Source organism: Equus quagga, chromosome 4 (genome assembly GCF_021613505.1).
Source record: "Equus quagga isolate Etosha38 chromosome 4, UCLA_HA_Equagga_1.0, whole genome shotgun sequence".
Taxonomy (NCBI): Eukaryota; Metazoa; Chordata; class Mammalia; order Perissodactyla; family Equidae; genus Equus; species Equus quagga.
In genome coordinates this window covers 141,429,769-141,452,666 of record NC_060270.1, presented here as the reverse complement: position 1 = coordinate 141,452,666, position 22,898 = coordinate 141,429,769, and the positions used below count along the sequence as shown (strand labels likewise).

The 22,898-nt window shown below is 36.5% G+C and overlaps 1 protein-coding gene across 8 annotated transcripts in view; it reads right to left on the bottom strand.

The window, feature by feature from the left end:
* Positions 1–2,054: 2,054 nt before the first annotated feature.
* The window catches only part of CREB1 (cAMP responsive element binding protein 1), a 45,598-nt gene continuing 24,754 nt past the window's right edge, over positions 2,055–22,898 (bottom strand). For 4 of the 8 annotated variants that reach the window (XM_046658941.1, XM_046658943.1, XM_046658940.1 and 1 more), the window contains 2 exons: positions 22,096–22,246; positions 2,055–8,254 (listed from right to left, as the gene is read on the bottom strand). In XM_046658941.1, the coding sequence (XP_046514897.1) occupies positions 8,110–8,254; positions 22,096–22,246 (296 nt within the window). In that variant the 3' untranslated portion in view covers positions 2,055–8,109. Of the gene's footprint in view, positions 8,255–14,793; positions 17,032–19,228; positions 19,427–22,095; positions 22,247–22,898 lie in introns of those variants that run through there. The other 4 variants (XR_006888260.1, XR_006888261.1, XR_006888263.1 and 1 more) reach the window with 4 other exon arrangements.

Genomic DNA, 22,898 nt, shown 5'->3' with positions numbered 1-22,898 from the left:
TAAAATGCAGCAGCTGATAAGTCTGACAGTTCCTCAAGAAGTTAACATTGGATCACCATGTGACCCAGCATTCCACTCCTAGGGAGACATCCGAAAGAACGGAAAACAGGGACTGAGACAAATACTTGTACATGGATGTTCATAGCAGCACTATTCACAGCAGCCAAAAAGTGGAAATAATCCAAATGTCCATCAGTGGGTGAACAGACAAGCTGTGGCCTATGTAGTTACACTGGAATATTAGTCATAAAAAGCAATGAATTACTGACGAATGTTACAATGTGGAAGAACCTCAAAAACATTATGCTAAGTGAAAGAAGCCAGTCACAAAAGGTCATGTCGTGAGTCTATTTAATTTTTTAAAAAATTGGCACCTGAGCTAACATCTGTTGCCAATCTTTTTTTTTCTTTTCCTCTTCTTCCCCAAAGCCCCGTAGTACGTAGTTGTATATTCTAGTTGTGAGTGCCTCTGGTTGTGCTATGTGGGACGCTGCCTCAGTATGGCCTGATGAGTGGTGCCATGTCCATGCCCAGGATCCAAACCAGCGCCTGCGAATTTAACCACTCAGCCATGGGGCCGGCCCAAGTCTATTTATATGAAATATCTGGAATAGGTAAATCTGTAGAAACAGAAAGCAGACTGGTGGTTGCCAGGGGCTGGAGGGAGGGGCAATGGAGAGTCACTCTGTCATGGGTACAGGGTCTTACTTGGTAGTGATGGAAGTGTTTTGGAACTAGATAGAGGCGGTGATGGCACAACACTGTGAATGCGCTAAATGCCGCTCAGTTCATTTAAAAATGGTCAGTTTTGTTATGTGGTTGTACTTCAGCTGAAAAACAAAAAAAAATAGCATTCAAACTGGAAATTGTTTCCATTTCACTTGCTAGGCCCTCATGAGAATTCCAAGCCCCAGTCTGGTCAAGGTACGTAAGAAAGATGTGGAGATTAAGTGCACAATGGGAGAAAGGGGAACACTGACTGAGGCGGGGCCTTTCTGGGCTTTTGCCTTAAGCAGTGTCCTGGATAGTGGCCTCATCCACAAGATGGAAAACCAGCTGAAGAACAGGTTTAGAGGAGAAATGAGAAGTTGTTTTGGACCTGTGTTCCATGGTGAGTCTGGAGCTCAGGGATGAAACTGTATAAACGTGAGAATTACTGCCTTGGCTGTGTGTCAGTGCGAGGACAGGGACTTTTCAGGCCAAGAAGTGTGTCCTCAGTATCTGTGAAATGATAAGCAACAGCAAATGTGGCTGAAGAGAAGGCAGGCATGCTGTGCTTTTTGAGGTCCAAGCACCTGAACACGGCTTGCAAGTAGGGTGACTCTAGGGCCTGGTTTGCTCAGCACAGTCCTTGTTTGCGCCTACTGTCCCCATGTAATTTATGTCAGCCTTTCACTCTCAGCACTGTCTCAGTTTGTACAATAAATTACGTGGTCACTCTTTGTAGAAGAAAAGAAAGGAAATTCAAGTAACTCCTTCAATACAACGACAAGTCTAACAAGCTTAACAAACACATCATGGCAATTTTAAAGAAGTACTTTAGAATAAATGTGACTGCTTATCTTCAGCAGTTGACACAACAGTATAGGAGAGTCTCTCATTCTTATGCTTTCATTAAAGAGCAGATTAACCACATCCCCTCCCCTTTCCTTCCCTTTTATGATATGCTCATAGAACTTCAGAATTACACGGGGACCTGAAAAGTTATCTATTCTTGTTCTTCCAATGCAAATGGCATTTTATGACATCGAGACAGCCGGTCATGTCTCCCATGGGTTGTCTCAATAGGGCAGTAACATCTCCAAATCTTCAAATGGGCATTGTTCAGCCTTACTGCAGAAAGAAATCTTGTGCTAAAAATTGGGAATATAGTAAAATCAAGTAACTGAAGGTATATTCTTGTTGCTTGAATTAGTTTTCCATTGCTATGCAACACAAGCTTGTGATATAGTCTAACATAACTTTTGCTCATTTAACAAACCAAGAAAATATAGCTTAACGCTATTACCAAAAATCAAAATATAGAGATCCCATCCCCAAAAAAGAGACTTACAGAGATTTAAAAAGCATGTTTATGTGACTGCACATAAATGTTTGTGTAAAAAGGGCATTATGACAGTTGATACCACAAAGATTACAGTAAGAAAAAGCACTTTATGACAATATTTCACAAATTCACAAGGATCACTTTAATGTACAAAGCAATTGCTACCATTGTGAACACAAAGCAGCTAATATGTACATAGTGTTAATAAAATGCATTATAACCCGGTACATTTTTTTCTCTTTACACAGATAAAGCACAAAAGATTTAGGTAAAAAAATTAAAACAGGGATGTTTCTAGAATGTAGGGAATTTCCCTCATTATAATTATTTATTTAGTATTCAACTCTAATAGCAACATCAGAGTTAAAAAATCAATACCCTGTTTGTGCTGATAGTTTTGGGGGGAGGTATTCTTTACCCCAATCCTCAAGGAAAAAACAAAACAAAAAAACCCAGCTTTCTTTCTAGAAACTTCCCTGATTATTTTGTTTCTAAAAAGTTTCAAGTGATACATCTAGGTTAGAAATAATTCCTTTTTTAGGTGAGGATGACAACTGACGTGGACAAATCAGTCGGGGACAACTTTACATGGAAAACTGCTAACTAGCACTCTTCTTTGCCATCCCTAATCTATACTCACAGAAAAATGCTGACAAATTATTTCCCACTTGTTATATAAATAATTTTATTACATACACAACTTGGAGTGGCACCTGGATAAAAATACGTCTATAAAGCATTTACCAATTCAATTTTAAAAACATAAGAAAATAAAACCTCCCAAACACAACAGCAGGCCCTCCCACTTGGCCAGCTAACAGGAGACCTCCATCCACCGGGGTGCTCTTCCTCCCTACCGGTTCTAAACCATTTCAGATTTACTCTCACATCTCTGAGAAGCTCCTCAGACAGAAGCTTGGAAATGCTGTATTTCTATAGGCAAGTATTAATGCCTGTATAAAGTAGATAAAATTTGAATTTCCTACTGTTCGACCCTTTTCAAAGACACTTCCTGAAGGTCGTTCATTTTCCTTTTACTTGCTGGTGAGATTAATTCAAATGTATCACGTTATACCCAGCCAGGACCTGCACCCACAGAACCAGAATGCAGACAGGTCAATGTTTTCTCTCTGTGCTAAACAACTCTTCCTGTTAATAATATCGACATGCTTCACAGGCTTTTCTTTTTTTTTTATTTTTATTTTTTTAAAAAATAAATTTCAAGCTAAAACACCTGAAATATAATCCCTCCATTCAAATGGTATCTGGTCCCTCTTAAAGTCTGTCTGCCCCCTGAGGACACATACAAAGGCTTAAGCTACATTCACTAATCACAAGAACTTATCATAAGCAGATGAGACAGATGGAACTTCAGCACCCTGTTTGATTTATTTGAAATTCTTCCATACTGACTCGGCTTCATGATATGTCCACCCCCTCAGGGATTAGTGCCTCTCCCAGCCATTGATTCTAGAGTCAAGGAAACCAGTTCCTAATACATACAGCGACTGTGCAGTCAACTCAAAAGTCAACATGTCAACTTAAAAGGATTCAAGATGTATGTGAGCCACCCGACAAAAAGCTCTAGTTGTGCTTTGTACAACTCCGTGAGCAAATTATCCCACGACTCTTCACCTACAGGCTTACTAAGCACACTTCTCTTCCCCTTCCTCACCGGGAATCAGTTAGATTTAGGCATTATTTCTTTGATGTTAACAAAGCCAATTTACAGTGAAAAGAATTTAGTCAAATGATTATATGTGGTCTCCATGATGACCAGAATTCACTGCCCTGAAAAATCTTTTACTGTTCTGGACAAATTCATGGATATCTTGGCATCCTATAGACAGTATTAATGTTGGGGTGAGGATAGTGTCTCATTTAAAATCGGAAATAAATATTTACTCACTTGAGTTGCTTTTCCTGCTCTCTTTATCCATGATGAAAAAGATAGGGTTCGAACCCATCTTTTAATCAGCTGGGCTAGTCAAATCTAATTTCCTGATATTTTTCTTTTACAGCTATTTATAAGGCTAGCCTTTAGGTGCTAAAATATTTTAATCAATGAATAGCTTCCATTAAAAAGTCACATGATTTGAAGAGAGGAGAAAGACATGAAAAGTCAGTTGACAATTAATTGATGAGGGAATTTCTCAAGTTGCTAATACCCACACTGGGTCATTTTTAAAAGTGCAAGTTACACCAAACATTTACAAAGAATATAATGTAAATATAATCCAAGTAAATATACAACTTTTGTATTAGGTCAATGGCAAACAAGATACCAACAGTTTTCAGGGCTACAAAGGAAACAAAGTCTCTTGAAAACAACTGAAAAGGTGTATAACCACTGTTTCTAAAACTCATTTTAATTCAAAATCTTAACTTTAAGATATTAGTCTTATTTAATCCTGCAAAACGAAGCAGCCTTTTTGATCGTCAAAATAAAGAGACCAATATATGCTAACAGCTGACTGTAGTTGATCACAGAATGAAAAACATTAAAAATGAAAAGAAACAATCTAGATTGAAGTCACTTCAAGTAAGTAAAAGCATCCTGGTTCAAACACACTTGTTTCTTCCTAAGCCTTTGTATGATTCCACATGTCGCCCAAACAGTCAGTGATATAGGGATTAGGCCTGAGAGACACAGATGGACTTCAGCCAGGTGGACAAACTGCCGACTGCTATGGTGCTTTCAGATACTAGCACTCCTGCTGACACCATCAAAACACATTTTCTGACAAAAATCCCTGCTCAAATGAAAACATCAAAATTCCTCCCCCAAGATGATTTTTGAAAAATCAGTGGTACCTTTTAGAAGGTATCTTCAAAATTCTCTTACCACTGTTATAGCTGCCAGAGACAAAGCATAAAAACCAAATACTTTTGGGGGGGTAGTTTTCAAGTGACTAGTAACATTTAAAAGTATCAAGCCAAAGGAAAAAAACAATGAAAAGAAATAAAATACTTGGAAGAAAATTAGAAGATAAAAATCAATCATGAGTGCTGTAGTAATGCAGTCCAAGAAACTACCAAAAGGGATGCACTAGAACACGCAAAAATGTAAAATTTCATCTGACCTCAATATACTATAATACTCAGCATTCCTGACTTAAAAGCTCTCAGAGCTTCAGATTATATACTGTATGTATATATATATATGTACACATATATTATACAAATGCCATTTCCCCCCCAAGAATATCTAAATGAACAGAGCACCTATGACAATGTTACGGTTGCCAATACGGTACTTGAGTTTGAAAAAGAATGAACTTAAAATTACATCTGGTATCAATTTTTTAATAACATGAACACATTGGATCTAGCCCTTTCTAAACCACTTTTCAGTTAAACACTATCAAAGCTTGAAAACTTATAAGAGCAATATATCAAAAATAAACCCCTCCCACTTCGTTTTTATTAGAGTTCATCTGTCCTATAGATAAAAGTGCCACATGGCCCTATATTTGCAAAGTGAGCGATACCAAACTTGCTATTTCTAAGCAAATCAGTAGCATTATGTACAGATTCCTATGATGACATTTTCATTCCCTTTTGGCCAATAAGGAGAGAAAAAACATTTATAACATGGCCACATATGTTCTTGGCTACAAGATTTTTAAAAAAAATTGTCATTTTCTTAATAAAGGTTCTCAAAGTTGCATGCTTAAAAACAAACACCTTTCTCCAATTCTCATTAAAAAAAAAATGTCTACACAAAAGGGGCTTAATTTCTATCTGTATAAACTGAAATCTTCAAGTCTCTCCAAGGGTCTAAAACAGTTTTAGCAAGAGAATATGCTTCTTACCTCATCATTAAGTAGCTGACTTCAAACCAGTGCAATCATCCTCAGGTACAAAAGACCTGGTCTTAGTTAACTTAAAAATCCAACCAGCTAATATGGATGTGATTGCCTTATCAGGGACTAAAGAGGACCACCAACTTCCTAATTGAATAAGAATGCCCCAACTTTTGAAAAACGTTCAACTTCAGAGGAGAGAACACAACTTACTAAATACTAGGCAATTTTCATTTATAAAGCGTATGACATTCAAAATGTTAAATTTTGACAATTTGACTCATTAAGAAAGAATTCTAATTTGTGAGCATATTTGTGATTTTGCTTGGTTTCTGTCAAACCAGTTTTGGAAAATGAGATACCTATGTTGGTATACAAATAATTTTTATGCTGTAACTTTCCCCATTAGCTCAGCAGATAACACCAAACTTTATAGTCCTTTGAAAGCCTTCTTGAGAATCTGGTGAACTGTCCACATATAAGACTACATCACCCAATTCTTAGAATGATGCTCCTTCATAAACTCTGTTCATCCTTGAAAAAAGACAATGGCTTGTTACAAACAAAAATAAACCATGTACAAATATTAATTAAACATCTTACTTTTCAAAATGAACCCAATAATTAATACCTATATTTGCATATTTTGTTAACACAATTAACAAACTTAACTTTTTCAAATAAACCATGACCAAATATAAAACATTAATTTTCTAGACTCTCTTTTAAAAGGAATAACCTTCTCAAATGAGAAATTATATCCAACATTATGTCAGTCTCTTATTTTATAAATCCACCTTAGTCTTATTTTTCTTTTAAAGGGTAACTTTTACATTTACCAGGTTTAGTGAATAAATGAGTAGTTAACATTAAAAGGAGTACTGGAAACAATGTATGATAATACGAATACAGACTGTTCTGGTTGGGAGTTCAAACAGGTAGCTTATAGAATGACAAAGGCTATATAGCGTATTGGAAAGCTAAAGCATAATTATCCTTTTTAGAAGAAAAAAAATGTTTTGCAAGAATGACAATCCAAATATTGTAGTACAGCAGTCACTCAAATATGTCTGAAGAAAATTACTTTCCTTGTGCACATCTAATACTGTACTTTTTAGAACTAGATCCTTACAATTTCTTTCATTAAAAATTCACTAGAGATATTCTGTTAAAGTACGTTAATATGGAAAAGATTTAAAATTAGTATTTTTCTACAACACATAACATTTTATAAACAATATATCACTTTGCTTTATTTAGCCTCTTGAAGGCTTTCTGTTGGTGGTATAACCTAAGTGCAAATGGGAACAGTTTAATTCAAAATATCCTTTTAAGTAAATGAGTGACAATATAATTATTTTTGAAGGCGATGACAAAAACATTTATTTAAAAACCTTGTTATATAACTCAAGGGGTTGGTTTACTAATGAGCATCTTTTTACTAAGAATTTAGTACTAACTAAAACAAGCTTTGTAATCTTATTTACTTTGATTTAATTTAAAATTCAAATACCATGCTCTTTCATTCGTTGGTTACTTCTTTTAATGTATTCAAAAATGTTGAACCCCTACAGAACTGAATTAAGAATCAACAACTGCCCTATGGAAGAGCTCTAGTTAATACAGAATGTTTTTAAGAACCAAGGACAAGTTTTCAGTACTGAAGAAGAGAATGTACATAGAAAACACTCCAAATTCATTCTTAATTTCTTCAACACCACACTATAATTCCTTTTTAGAGGGTACGTCTCAACAATTTTCCATAATTCACAATGAAAATGTGAAAACGTGTCAATTTGGCAATCAACACCTCTTCATTGCACCTTACTTACTTTATGCCTGCGGCCCACACACTACTTCAGCTCAAGAGGCTGGGGTAATTCTGTCCCTAAGGCAATCAAGGAGCTCAGCACAAACCTTGAAATCATTTAAAAAAAGATTTTCTCTTCCTCATTTCCCCCATCAATTTACAAGTAAGCAAATTATTACTTTTTGACGAGGGTAGGGGGTGAAAAGCAGAAGTCTCTTCATGATTCCTGGTGCTGAAAATTTCTCGAGGGGAGACGTGGAGGCAGGTGTTGGAACATTCACAGTTTAATGCAAAAGCACAAACGAATGAAATTCTGTAGTTGCTTTCAGGCAGTTTTGCGCATAGAAAAAAAGAAATGTTTAGAAAATAAAATGTTTATTTTGTCTCTCTGGTTGTGGCCAAGCCAGTTCTTTTTCCACCATAACAGGCGAAATTTAAATCCCAAATTAATCTGATTTGTGGCAGTAAAGGTCCTTAAGTGCTTTTAGCTCCTCAATCAGTGTCTTGTTTTGGTTTTCCAGAACTGCCACTCTGTTTTCTAAACATTTCACATATTCTTTCTTCTTTCTACGACATTCTCGTGCTGCTTCCCTACAAGCAAAAAAAGGACAGGAAAGATTATGCAGCACTTCTCTATCATTTATTTTGGGTTAGACACAGTACATTTTTTTTAGAGAATTAGCTCAAAGCAACAAACATTTTAATATAGACTGGGCATTTGAAAAAAAATATACAGAATGACTTGGAAAGTACCTTATATAAAATTTTAATATACCATAGAAGGTTGATTTAAAAAAAACAACCATGAAAACCCCTAACCAACCAAAAGGGCTGAACAAGCACTTAAAAATTACATCTATCACTGTTTATTAAAATGTTCAGCATCATACCTATAAAACTGGAACTTCTATCAATAACAGTAACCAAGAAAATAATAAGACAATTTCAGTGTGAAAAACATCTCTTAAATAGAAAAATCTCACAAACTCATCATTTCAGGGCATTAAAAAAAAATGTAACACAACAGTCTCTTCAGTAAGTGACATTGGGAAAACTGGATATCCACACGAAAAAGAATGAAGTTGAACCCTTACCTAACACTGTAAATAAAAATTAACTCAAAATGGATTAAAGACCTGTCAAATACTATAAAACTTCTAGAAGAAAACATAGAGGAAAAGCTTCAAGACACTGAATTTGGCAGTGATTTCTTGGTTGTGCCACCAAAAGCACAGGCAATAACACCAAAAATAAATAAATGGTACTACATCAAACTTAAAAGTTCTGTACATCAAAGGACACAATCAACAGAGTGAAAATCAACCCCCTACGGAAAGGGAGAAAATATTTGCAAATCATACATCTGATGAGAGTTAATATGGAGAATATACAAAGAACTCCTGCAACTCAACAAGAAAATAACCTGATTAAAAAATGGTCAAGGACTTGAAAAGACATTGCGCCAAAGAAGATATACAAATGACTAACAAGCTTATAAAAAAGATGCTCAATATCACTAATCATTAGAGAAATGCAAACCAAAACCTGAGGTATCACCTCACACCCATTAGGATGGTTACTATTAAAAAAAAAAAAAATCCCAAAATTCCAAACAGCAAATAACAAATGTTGACAAGGATGTGAAGAAATCTGAACCCTTGTGCACTGTGGTGAGAATGTAAAATGGTGCAGCCACTATAGAAAACACTATGGTGATACCTCAAAAAATTAAAAATAGAATTACCATATGATCCAGCAATCCCACTTTTGGGTATATATCCAAAAGAATTTAGAGCAGGATCTCAAAGAGATAGAGCCAGACCTGGGGGTCTGGTGGTTAAGATCTGGCGCTCTCACTGCCGAGGCCCAGGTTTATCTATCTCCCCATCAGGGAACCACACCATCCATCTGCTGGTTGTCATACTGTGGTGGCTTCGTGTTGCTATGATGTTGAAAGCTATGCCACCAGGATTTCAGATACCAACAAGTTTCAGTGGAGCTTCCAGACTAAAAAGAAAGGACCTGGCTACTCACTGGCCAGGAAAACCCTGTGAATAGCAGAGGGGCATTGTCTGACACAGCGCTGGAAGGTGAGATGATGCAAAAAGACCGGGCAGGGTTCTGTACACAGGACTGCTAGGAGATGGAATCGACTTAATGGCACTAACAACAACTTGAAGAGAGATTTGCATACCTGTCTTCACAACCGCATTATTCACAATAGCCAAGAGGTAGAAGTAACTCAAATGCCCATCAACAGATGAATAAATAATAAAAATGTGGTATATACATACAATGGAATAATATTAGCCATAAAAAGAAGGAAATCCTGTCACACCTACAACATAGATGAACCTTGAGGATATTATGCTAAGTAAAATAAGCCCGTCACAAGAGGACAGATACTGTATGATTTCACTTACATGAAGTATCTAAATTAGTCAAACTCATAGAAACAGAAAGTAGAATGGGGATTGCCAAGGACTGGGGGGAGGAGGAAATGAGGGGCATTGTTTACTTAACAGAGTTTCAATTTTGCAAGATGAAAAAGTTCTGGAGATCTGTTGTACAACAATGTGAATATACTTAGCGCTACTGAACTGTACACTTAATAAGGTTAAGATTGGAAATTTTATGTTTTCTACCACAATTAAAAATTAAAAAATTATTTTAAAAAAATCTAACATTAAAAATAAAAAAAATCTTTTGGTGAGCTACTAAGTCTAAACTAGTAAATGTTTTTTTAGTTCTATGCGAGTAAAAGCCACATCTTTAATACCCTCTGTCACTAGCACAGGGCCTGGCACAAGGTAAGTACTTACTGTTGAATGAACATAACAGTTGAAAGCAAAAAAGTTCCAAGTCTTTCTTTAGAAAAAGAAAAAAAGCACCAGTTTACAACCCCTCACTTACAACAGTGGCAGTGTAGTACAGCAGTTGAGAGCAGTATCTTCAGTGTCAGATTCTTTCGTTTAAGTGCTGCTACGCCTTACCAAGTATGTGACCACATGCAAATTACTTCACCTCAGTTTCCTGACTGTAAAACAGGATCATGTGATCTACCTCAGAAGTTTTATGAGGATTAACGGAGCTGACAGATGAAAAACACATAAAATAGTGGGTGGCATTCTGTAAATGCTATATATGTGCTAGTTATTATTATTTCTCAATAACTCAAGTGGTGGTACATTATAATTCCATTAATGTCTTCATCCCCACATAGCCCATCAGTTCAGGAAAAAAGGAGCATTTCTTGGAATTAAGAAAATGGCACCTAATGTTGTATTATCCATGATAGAGAGACATGGACAATACATGATCCACTGTATCACTCTACCACGGGAGAAAATTTTTTGGAAATGGTTTTAAAAATGGCCCAACATTCCAATGAACAGTGAAGACAAGCCAAGAAGCTCTATGAGGCACAGAGAGATCTAAATGATGACAGTGGGGATGATTCAGAAGTCAATCTGGATATTCTGTATGTGGTGAACTCCAACACTATAGAAAGCAGGAAGGATGTATGTACACTTACAAATCTAATTTCAGCCAGGGCCGACTGATCTTGTTTCCTCTGCGTTCTCCTCGCCGTCCCTTGAGAATTTACAGTCCACAAGTTCCTGTATGAGTGCTACGTCTACACCCAAGTTTCCAAAGTTAAACTAATATGATCCCATAGGTTAGGTCTCCCAGCTTTGTTCCACCAAAATCAGTATACAATAGTGTTGTGAAAGATTAAAATATATGCTTCTCAAAGGAAGGGGAAAAAAAAAGAAATACTAAGCTAAGAAAATTAACTTATTTCTTTAATGCAAAACCTCATGGATCCTTTCAATATGCTAAGGTGAGCTGAGACTCTCTCCAAAGAGGAATTCTTTGTAGCATGTCCCAAGTGGAATTTGACTGTACAATACTTTTTTGGGGGAATAAATTTCAAGTAACACTGTCTTGCAGAATGATGCTCAAGTTAGGCACAGTTAGTTGTGTTGCTTCCAGCAGGTCCCTTCCCATTCAAGGACTGTTTCCTCATCTGTTTAAACAAAAAAACCCAACCAAAGAAACAAAAAGGACGAATCAAAATGTCCCAAACCAACATGGTTAGCTTTGTATTAAGGTTTATGCATAACCAGGAAATAAATGTGGCACGTCATTGAAAGCACCTGTTACAAGTGACAGGGCAGAGGGGTGGCAAGCAGTTTCACAGTAAAACAGGCATTACTATATTTTGGAGTAGAATAAAAAATCCAAATAAACTTTAAATATAAAAAATTTAAAGAAATCTTTATTTTGGAGAATGCTTCTTAAAGCTTGTCAAAAATTTGTAAGTAATTTTAAGAACAGAAGAGAATGAAAGGACCCTCCCAGAGGATTAGTCTGAGGACATGGTGTAAAGATTAAATCGACCTCTGATGTCTCCAGCACAGAAATAGGATTTTATGATTCTAAGGATTGTTGTAGACAGATGGCCTATAAATTCTGAAATCAATTTGACAGACATTTTCAGAAAAAAGTTCTTTCACATGTTTCAACATCCTCCTCCTTCATTTACTGAACTAATTCTTTGCCTCAATTTGATACTTTTATTCTGTTTCACTTCTTTCCTTCTTCAGCATCGCCAATTCTTCCTTACTACTTGTTTTCTCTTTTGCTTTCAAAGTTGTTTACCAATTGTATTGATTTTTTAACAACCAATTTTCAATTTGCTCTTCCTTTTCTAGTTTCTTAAGATGGAAGTTAGGTTGGCGAAGTTTTGTAAAGGGCCAGATTGTAAATATTTTAGGCTTGCGGACCAAATGGGCTCTGTCACAACTACTTAACTCTGGTGGTGTTGGATGAAAGCAGCCATGGGTAATACATAATGAAATGAGCATGGCTGTGTTCCAATAAAACTTTACTTATAAAAACAGGGAGTGAACGAGGTGCGGTTTGCCAACCCCTGACACTGATGACTGATTTAAGACTTTCTTTGATTGAGCCCCATCTCACAAATTTTTGCCATATTTTCATTTGCATTCAGTTCAAAAAGTTTATTTCCTTTGAGATTTCCTTTTTGACCTAGAGATTTAGAAATGCTTAATATTTATTTAATTTTCAAACAAGTGGGAATTTTCCCAGATGTTTTATGGTCCAAGAACACACTTTTCCCATTCTCTTAAATTAACAAGTGTCATATAAATGTCAAATAGGTGTAATTGGTTGATAATATCATTCAGGTCTTCTATATCTTTATTTTCTGTCCTCACTGAGAAGGGTGCCAAAGTCTTCACCTATAATTATGGCTTGGTCCTTTCTCCTTTTAGTTCCATCAGCTTTGGCCTCATGTATGAAGTTCTATTAGCAAACACATGTAGAATTACTATGTCTTCTTAGAGGTCTGACCCCTTTATCATGATACAATATCCGTCCTTAACCCTGACAATGTTCCAGCTTCCTTTTGATTACTATTTGCATGGTATATTCTTCTCCATCCTTTTCCTTGTAACCTATCTATGTCTTTATATTTGAAGTGAGATTCTTGCAGATAGCATATAGTTACGTCTTGATTTTTTTATTCAGTTTTATGTCTTTTACCTGAGTTAGACCACGGGTTGGCAAACTATAGCCTGTGGATAAAATCCACATAGCCTATTTTTCACAATTGATAAATGTCTAGCCAAACTAACCAAAAAAGTGACAGGGGAACGAGAGAGAGAAGCCACAAATTATCAATAGCAGGAATGAAATTCCTATTAATCCCAGACATTAATAGTTAAGTAAATACTATAAACAACTCTATGTCCATAAATTTGACAACTTAGAAGAAATGGACCAAATGCTTAAAAACACAAACTTCTAAAATTCAATGAACAAATAGATAGTCAGAGTTATCTGACATAAAGAGATTCCATTCATGGTTTTAAAAAAAACTCTCAAAAAAAGAAAACTCTAGGCCCAGATGGTGTTACTGGCAAATTCTAGTAAATAATTAAGGAATAAATAATACTAATACTATACAACCTCTTCTGGAAAATAGAACACTTCCTAACTCATTTTATGAGGCCAACAACCCTGATAACAAATCCAGACAGAAATACTACAAGAAAAGAAAAGTAAAATCCCTATCTGTCATGAACACAGACCTGAAAATCCTCAACAAAATATTGGAAAATCAAATCTAGCAATATGTTAAAAACCACAAAACATCATGACAGTGTGTGGGTCTAGCCCAGGAATGCATGCATGTCTTAACAGTGGAAAATCAGTCAATGTAATTCATCCTATTAACAGACTAAATAAGAAAAAACATGATTACTTCAAGAGTCAGAAAAGCAGTTGACAAAATTTAACAATCATTTATGATAAAAACACTCCCAGAAAACTAGGAATAGAAGAAAGCTTCCTTAACCTACTTCAGAGCATTTACAAAGAACCTACAGCTATCATCATATTTATGGTCTCCCAAAGATGTCCATGTCCTAATCTCTGGAATCTCTGAGCATATTACCTGACGTGGCAAACGGGAATTCAGGTTGTTAATCAGCTGACTTAGAATAGGAAAGTCATCCTGGATTCTGGGTAGCCCCAATATAAGCATATAGGTCCTTAAAAGTGGAAGAGGGAGGCAGAAGATATGACTATGGCAGGACGACACAGACAGATGTAACACTGCTGACTTTGAAGATGGAGAAAGAGGGCCACGTGTCAAGGAATGGTGGGTGGCCACTAGAAGGTGGAAAGGGCAAGGAAATAGATTCTTCCGTAGAGCCTCCAGAAAGGAAGAGAGCCCCGCTGACACCTTGATTTTAGACCAGTGAGACCCATGGTGGCCTTCGGTTCTAGAGAATTGTAAGATAATAAATTCGTGTTGTCTAAGCCATTAAGTTTGTGGTAATTAGTGAGAAGCAGCAGTAGGAAACTAAGGTACTCCCTAAGATGGGAACAAGGCAAGGATGTCCTCCCTCACCACTCCTATCTGATATCCTATCAGAAGTCTTAAACTCTGCAATAAGGCAAGAAAAAGAAAAGTCATACAGATTATAGTCATGTGCCACATAGAGATGTTTCAGTCAACGACAGACCACATATATGACGATGGTCCCATAAGAACAGTACCATACAGCCTAGGTGTGTAATAGGCTGTACCATTTAGGTTTGTGTAGATACACTCTATGATGTTCGCACGATGATGAAATCACCCAACAATGCATTTCTCAGAAGGTATCCTCGTCATTAAGCAATGTATGACTGTAGAAAGGAAGAAATAAAACTGTCCATATTTGCAGATGACATGATTGTCTACGTAGAAAATCTCAAGTGTCTACAAAAAAGCCCCTAGAATAAATAAATATAGAATAGTTACATGATAAAAAGGTTAATACAGAAGTCAATTTTATTTCTATAGACCGGCAATGATCAAATATTTAAATTTAAAAAACATATGTACCATTTAAAACAGCCCCCACCGCTACCAAGAAAATGAAAAGCAAAAGCCCAGAGGTATTTATATATAAATCTAACAAAATATGTGCAGGAATCTGTATGCTGAGAAATGGACAGTATGCTGTGTTCACAGAAGGGAAGACTCGCTATTGTTAAGATGTCCAGTTCTCCTAAGCTGATCTGTACACTCAGCACAATCCTCATCAAAACCCCAACAAACTCATTTTAAAATTTATATGAAAATGAAAAGAAACTAGAATAGTCAAAACAATTCTGTAAAAGAACACAATTGGAGGACTCACACTATCAAATTCAAAACTTACTGTGAAGCCAGAGTAATCGACACTGTGGTATTGGTGAAAGGATACAGAGAACAACGAAACAAGCTAGACAGCTCAGAAGCAGACCTATACAAATATGGCCAATTAATTTCTGACAAAAGAGCAATGGCAATTCAATGGAGAAAGAACGTCCAAATACCAAAAATGAAAGTTGACACATCTTATACCTTATACAAAAGTTAACTCAAAAGGGATCAGAGACCTACATGTAAAACATAAAACCCTAACACTTGATACAGAAGAAGTGGAACTCTCACACATTGCTGTGGGACTGTAAAATGGTTCAAGCACTTTGGAAAACAGTTTGGCAGCTTTTTATAAAGTTAAATATATGCTTACCTGACCTCCTAGCCAGCCCACTGCTAGACATTTACTCAAGTGAACTGAAAGTTCATATAACAACCTGTATGTGTTCATAATAACTTCATTCATAATCTTCCAAAAATGGAAACAACAAAGATGGGTCAGCAGATAAACAAGCCACAGTATATCCACACAATGGAACACTGGGGACAAAACCAAGTACAGATTCATGCAACACTATCAGTGAATCTTACGTGCATTTTGCTAAGTGAAAGAAGCCAGATCCAAAAGGCTGCATACTATATGATTCCATTTATATGAGAATCTGGAAAAGGCAAAGCCATAAGGATAGAAAACAGTTCAGTGGTTTCCAGGGGCTAGGGGAGGGGATAGAGGCTGATTACCAAGAGGCATCACAAGGGATTCTTTTTAGGGTGGTAAAACTGTCCCATAAGGCACTGTGGTGGTAGATACACGATACTATACATCTGTCAAAACCCATACAACTCTACAGCACAAAGAGTAAAGTTAACTATATGCACATTAAAAAATAAAAAACAGGATGTTGATGAATCCCAGAACTGAGCGAAGGTGGCAACAAATGTAACTGGACTACGAATGTGTGACATAACCTCACTGAAGAGAATGAGGAAAAGGAGTAGACCTAAGTGATTGAAAGCACTGCTTTCACTGGTACTTTAAGACTAAAACAAAAAGAGCTAGACAGAAATACTGTATTGTAATTGGTAAATTTGTTTCTCACAGGGGCACAAGTTAGCAATTCTGAAACTATTTTATATGTATACTAGAGTTAACAAATATGTAAACAAACTATATTTAATGGAAGGCCAAGTTTCAGTCAGAGAAGTAAGTTAAATTAAGCCAAGAGGGGAAGGCTAAAATGAACCCTGTGGTTCCAGATTAGGGTCAGAGAAGTGAGGATGAACTCATTCATTTTAGTAACATGCAGACACAGATATACAGGTGTGTGCACAGTGGGTTGGTATACATATATGTATTTCCCAGCTCTGTCCTTTGAGAGGACCTAGGAGTATGAAGCCCTAGCAGCAAAGAGCACACCTAGTGCCCAGTTCTTGATGTCTAAATTGCATTTTCCAATAAAAGGAACTAAGGCTCATTGAAGAAAGGGCTGATTCCATAGCTAAGGCAGGGAAAACACGAGATGAGAAGTTGAGCCTGGAAAATCTTGTAGTGCCAGAAAGGAAGGACATGCTTTAAAAAAAGCAACATCAAGAAGACACAGAAACCAACTTGTCAGAGCTCCCCATGGCCAAAGCTGGAACACTGTGAACAAGATAATACATAGATAATATTAGATTATAGCCCAGAGAATGAAGTAAATATTGCTAAGTTCATAAACAAACAGGGAAGAAGGGACAAATTTTCCTTATAGAAGAATTCCAGTTAATAAATATAGGAGGGATGGGGGAAACAAAATCCTCATTAGAACATCACAGTAATGATTATTATAGGAAAGACTCACTGGTGAATACTATAATCAGTGGGTAAAACTTTAAAGAGAAATATACCAATTACTAGGTGCTTTTCACCAATGACCACAAATTTTTCGATACTCTCCTCTCCAGGAGTTGGAGTTTAATTCTCCTACCTTTGAATGGGCGCTGGATTTAGTGGCTCACTTCTATATAAAAAGAGAAAAATGGTGATTCTACAGTGGACACACCTGGACACACTTTAACCAAATGGTCTAAGTTAACATCACCAGTAATGAGTCATGCTGGCAGGTGTTCCATGATGGGATGTGATGAGAAGGGCATACCACACTTCTGTGGTATTCTTCCCCAAACCTATAACTTCAGTCTAATCACAGGAAAACATCAGGCAAACCGAAATTGAGTGGTTTTCTAAAACAAACGAGACCACTACTTTTCACAAGTGACAAAGCCATGAACGACAAGTAAAGAGAAACTCAGACTGGAGGGGACAGTGGAGACATGATGACTAAATGAACGTGGTGCCCTGAACTGGATTCTGGAAGAGAAAGGGAATACAGGTAAGTGGAGTTAACTGAGGAACTCTGAATAAAATGTATGTACAATGTTAACTGTTAGACATAGTATACCATAGTATGGTCTTAGTTTTGATAAATGTAGCCTGGTTATGTAATATGTCAAAATTAGAGGAAGCTGGATAAAGAGTATCTGGAACTATGTACTATTTTTACAACTGTTCTGTAACCTAAAATTATTTAAAAATAAGTTAAAAACTATGTATTAAAAATGTATTATTTATCTTTGCACATATATATATATATATCAGGGAAAAAGATTATACTCTAGAATTTTAACACTTTGAGTGGTGCAATTAATGGTGATTAAATGTCTAGCTTATGTTTTGTATTGTGCTTATAATGAGCATATTTTACATGTGTAAGAAAAATAAATAAATCAAAATAGGATAATATACATGCTCTTTGGTAACCTGCTTTTTTCCACTGTGAATATCTTCTCATCTCAATAAAAATACATCTATCTTCATTTTTTTTTTTCTTGGTGAGGAAGATTGGCTCTGAGCTAACATCTGTTGTCAATCTTCCTTTTTGCCTGAGGAAGACTGTCACTGAGCTGACATCCCTGCCAATCTTCCTCTGTCTTTTGTATGTGAGATGCTGCCACAGCATCACTTGATGAGCAGTGTGTAGGTCCCTACCTGGGACCCAAACCCACGAACTCCAGGCAGCCGAAGTAGAGCTTGTGAACTTAACCACTATGCCACTGGGCCGGCTCCCATCTATCTTCATTCTTAATGGTTAGTTGTATACAGTTGAATGGATGTACCTTAATTTACATCATATACACCTTGTTTGGAATTTCTGAACTTTTTATTCATTTCTAATTCATTTTCTAGGACTCTGCCCATTCACATCCTTGACTCATCAGTCTTCTGACTTTATTCTTTAAGAAGTTTCTAGTTTGTTTGCTTTGCTACTTGATCTTTTTCTTGGCTAAACAAAGGTTTTATATTTTTATATGGTCAAACCTATTTAAACTTTTCCCTATTACTTCTGCCTTTAGGAAATCTATTAATATCCACCACCTGCAAATTTAAAATTGTAAGCCAAGGGTGGTAGGTTGTATTGCTTTCCTAATTTTTCACTCTTCCTTGCCTGCAGGAAGAGCACACATTCCCACTCCACTGACATTGGGCCTGACCTTGCCTCTGCTTCAGCCAATGGTACAGGAGTGGACATGACATTCGCCACAATCAAGCAAATGCTTTAAAAAGCATCGCCCCAGTCCCTTTGCTACAAGAATGACATGCCTCAAACAGGTGCTCCTCCTTTGGCTGGGAACATGTAGAGGAGAGCCACAGCAGCTGACTTGTGACTGCCAAAGTAATGGAAGTGAGGAAGAAATTTGTTGTTTTAAGACACCAAGATTTCGTGATTTTTTTGTTACAGCAACAACACAAATTAATATAACAATCATCTACACTTTCTTTTAGAATGTTTACTACTTACCTTCATTTTTGAGTAAATGGCAATTTGGATGGTGCAGAATTTTGAGATCACAACTTCTTCTCATCAAAGTATAGTTTAAGATAGGCTGTGTTTGGGGTGGATAAAGGACATCCATCCTAGTGAATATGTTCAGGAGACTGGTTCTCTCATCTTCCACAGAAGGAGACACAGCGGTAGAGGCGACTAAACATGGGGATTCTGGGGGAATAGCCCAAGGCAACCACTGCTAGTGTGAATTCCTTTTAAATCCCTGATCTTACCTTAAAAAGGCTCATTTCTCTAAAATTTTTGAGCAAAATAAACATTCAAGGAAAGCATTCCATGTTTACCTCATGGTGTCACGTATCTCCAACACACTGTCATGTGCTCTGGTTTGAGAGGCAGAGCAGGAAGGAGATGGTTGTACTGGAATCTGAGAAGTAGCATGTACACAGGATTTGGGCCAGATCAAGGCTCAAATCTCAGCTCTAGCAATTTCTTAAAAGGTATGACCTTTGGCAAGATATTTAACTTCTCTCTGAACCATATCTCCTCTATAAGGTAAAGATAAGCTTCTACCTCATTGTACGTAGAACTAATAATATAAGCAAAGCAATTATTTAATGTCCAGCACATCCTGAGCCCTCAGTAAACAGTACCTCAGGGGAGGAAGTCAATGCCAGAATATACAGAATTAGGAGGGACCAGCTTAGAGGTGATGCCTGGAGCATATGGATGTGGATGGAGGTCCCAAGGGAGAATTATAAAGTAGGCAGAAACTAGGAGAGTAAGCCAAAGAAAAAGAGTTTAGGGGAACAAGCAGTCAGAAGTGTCAAATACTCCATTAAAGGTAAAAGGAAATGAAAAGAGAATACTAGATTTGCCAAGTGGGAGGGAATCTGTACCTTATAACATAAGAATGGCATGATGGTCCCAGAGGCCAGATTCTAGTGAATGGAAGTGGACAAAGGAGAAGCAGCAGTAATCTGGGAGTAAAGGGAAAAAGAAACTACAGCAGAGTCAATGGGAGTTTCCTTACAGTGAAACGAAATCCAAGCCCAGGTATTTTTTTAAAGTCAGGCAGCTTCCCTGAAGATCTCCGGCAACACTGGTTGTTAGGAGCTGCAGCTGTGTGCGCCCTGGCCCTCAACGTGGTGTGTGCGTGTTGGGGGAAACATACATCAAATGAATAGAGAAAAAAGAAAATTTGGTCTGCCAGTCAAATTAACTAGTTTTCATAAACGGGCACCTCTCTGGGTTGGCCTCTATGTGGAGCAGACAGAAGCCACAGTGCTGCCTCTCCACCCACTGCAAGCACACTGCCTCTCAGTCTTTTCCATGGAGGGGGAAATGCTTCTGTTTCACAGAGCCAAACTACAGAGACACAATCTGAAGTTCTTCTGTTGTTTTTATAACCAAGAGAATTTCGTTTCTTTAGTAAGTGCTACTGTCTTAAATTTTACAACCTAGCTGTTACTTGAGACTTCTTAATCAGACTGTGTTCTAATTTAAAAAAGGGTTAAACGTTTCCCTACAAACATTTTAAAATTGAAAACATTTTAGTTCAATTTGTATTTTAAAACACACAAGTGCGAATGCAGTTTTTATGCTTCTGTTTGTTATTATAACTTAAATACTTAAAGAAAATCACAGATTGATGGAAAACAAAAAAAATAAAAGTCAGCTCGTTTCCAACTCTTTTCCTAATAGACCAGAAAAAGCTCTGCCGTTTCTTATAGCTTAGATGTAATTTACTAACACTCTGTAAGAGCTAAGAATATTTTAGGAACGAAAGAGATTAATCTGAGTTGAAAAAAAGAAATCGCATAAAAACAAACTTCAACAGAGCACTACAGTTACGAAGTACTTTCAGAGGAATTGTCTTATTTGACTCATAGAGCAACCCTCTAGGTGGGTGGTGGGACCACGTTTTAGGGATGAGAAAACTGAGGTTTAGAAGGTTAATATGTTTTTCCAAATTCACAGGAAAAGGGGTAGAGATCCAGGACTTGAATCTGGATCTCCTAAATTCCATCTCTAGGTTTCTTTTACTTTATTGTAGTGCTTGAAGAGTCCTGGGGTGAAGAACGGGAGTATTTTCACCAATTTCAAACTTTTTATATCTTTATATACCTTTATTTTCATTTTCTTCGGGCTGTCTTAAGTCATGTCCATATTAAAATCCTAAGCTAAATAAATAAAAATACTAAGGTAAATATAAGTAAATAAAAATGTTTTATCCTGTTTTTGATGACAAAACCATCTATAGCTATGAATGTATTTTGAGAATTACTCTGTCCACATTTCATAGATTTTTGATAGGTAGCATTTTCATTATTGAAGACTAACTATTTTAAGATGTTGTCAATAAGCAGGTTTTCTTAGAATTAATCTATTTTCAAAGAATATTTAGGTGTTAAATTGTTATTTTGTTGAGTAAAGATACTATTCATTAAAACATGGACTGGCCAGCATACATTTTATTACAAATAAATTTAATATAAATAAAACTTAACATTTAATTTTAATATACATACATTAAATTCTTGATCTTCCTGAACAATACTACTCAGGAAAAGCAACAATTTTTAAATAACCTAGCTAGTTGGTTAGAGCATAGTAAAAATATAGCACAGCTGTGCATTTAATCTCACGGAGAAATTGCATGAAAGAAAACTACTCTATGATTAAAGATTGCTCCATAAGCCTGTAGCCATCTCATTAGCACAGCTTATTAAATAAAGAAGTTTTAGCAAGATCCATCAGTTCTACCAGAAAAAAACTCAATGCAAAAGATCCTTCTGTCAGCAGATGTAAAAGACCCACGTTTGGCAGAATCTGAAGATGTATCTGACCCACAACAATCTAAGTAAACGCAGCATGTGTACCTGTTCTTCATCAGGCGAACCTCCCTCTTTCGTGCTGCCTCTTCCGCAGGCTGTGTAGGAAGTGCTGGGGAGGATGCCATCACGACTCCAGGGGCAATGGTGCTAGTGGGTGCTGTGCGAATCTGGTATGTCTGCACATCTCCAGAGGCAGCTGAAAAAAACAGTGGGCATGGTGTAAGACACTTAAGCAGTGTGTGACTTGGTAAAACTATATGTGTCCATCATCAATATAAACAGACATTTTGGATTAAAAGGGGAAAAAAGGAACAAATGATTCAGACTAAAATTTGAACGAATCAGCATTCTTTGGGTCATTATTGAGAAATAACTCCCAATTTAATGTATTTATTGGTATAGGCATTTGGGTAAAAGAGGTCTTAACCTATGTCTGCTGGGTCTTATATTTAGCGTTCATTCGAATGTAGTTCTATGCTGTTGTTAACATGCTTACCAACCTTAAGCCTAAAAGGTAATAGGGCACAGCTTGGATGATCTTCCTAGATAGAGTCCTCAATGTCTTCCTTTGATATTGGTAAGTTCATATTAAAAAATTTCAAGTAGACTCTTGCCACGACATAAAAACGACCATGATTTTTCACAAAATAGCAAAATGGAAGAGAAAATAAAGCATTATGGTCAACTATTATAAACTTCTAATTGAAACAAAACTGAAAGTATGAAAAACTGTACTACTTGATGCCAATTTTATTATTTGTAAACATTATTTTAATGTAAATGATAATGGCTAAATAAACTGAAGGTTTGTTTTTCTAACTAAATGATCCATCATTTGTGAAAAGAAA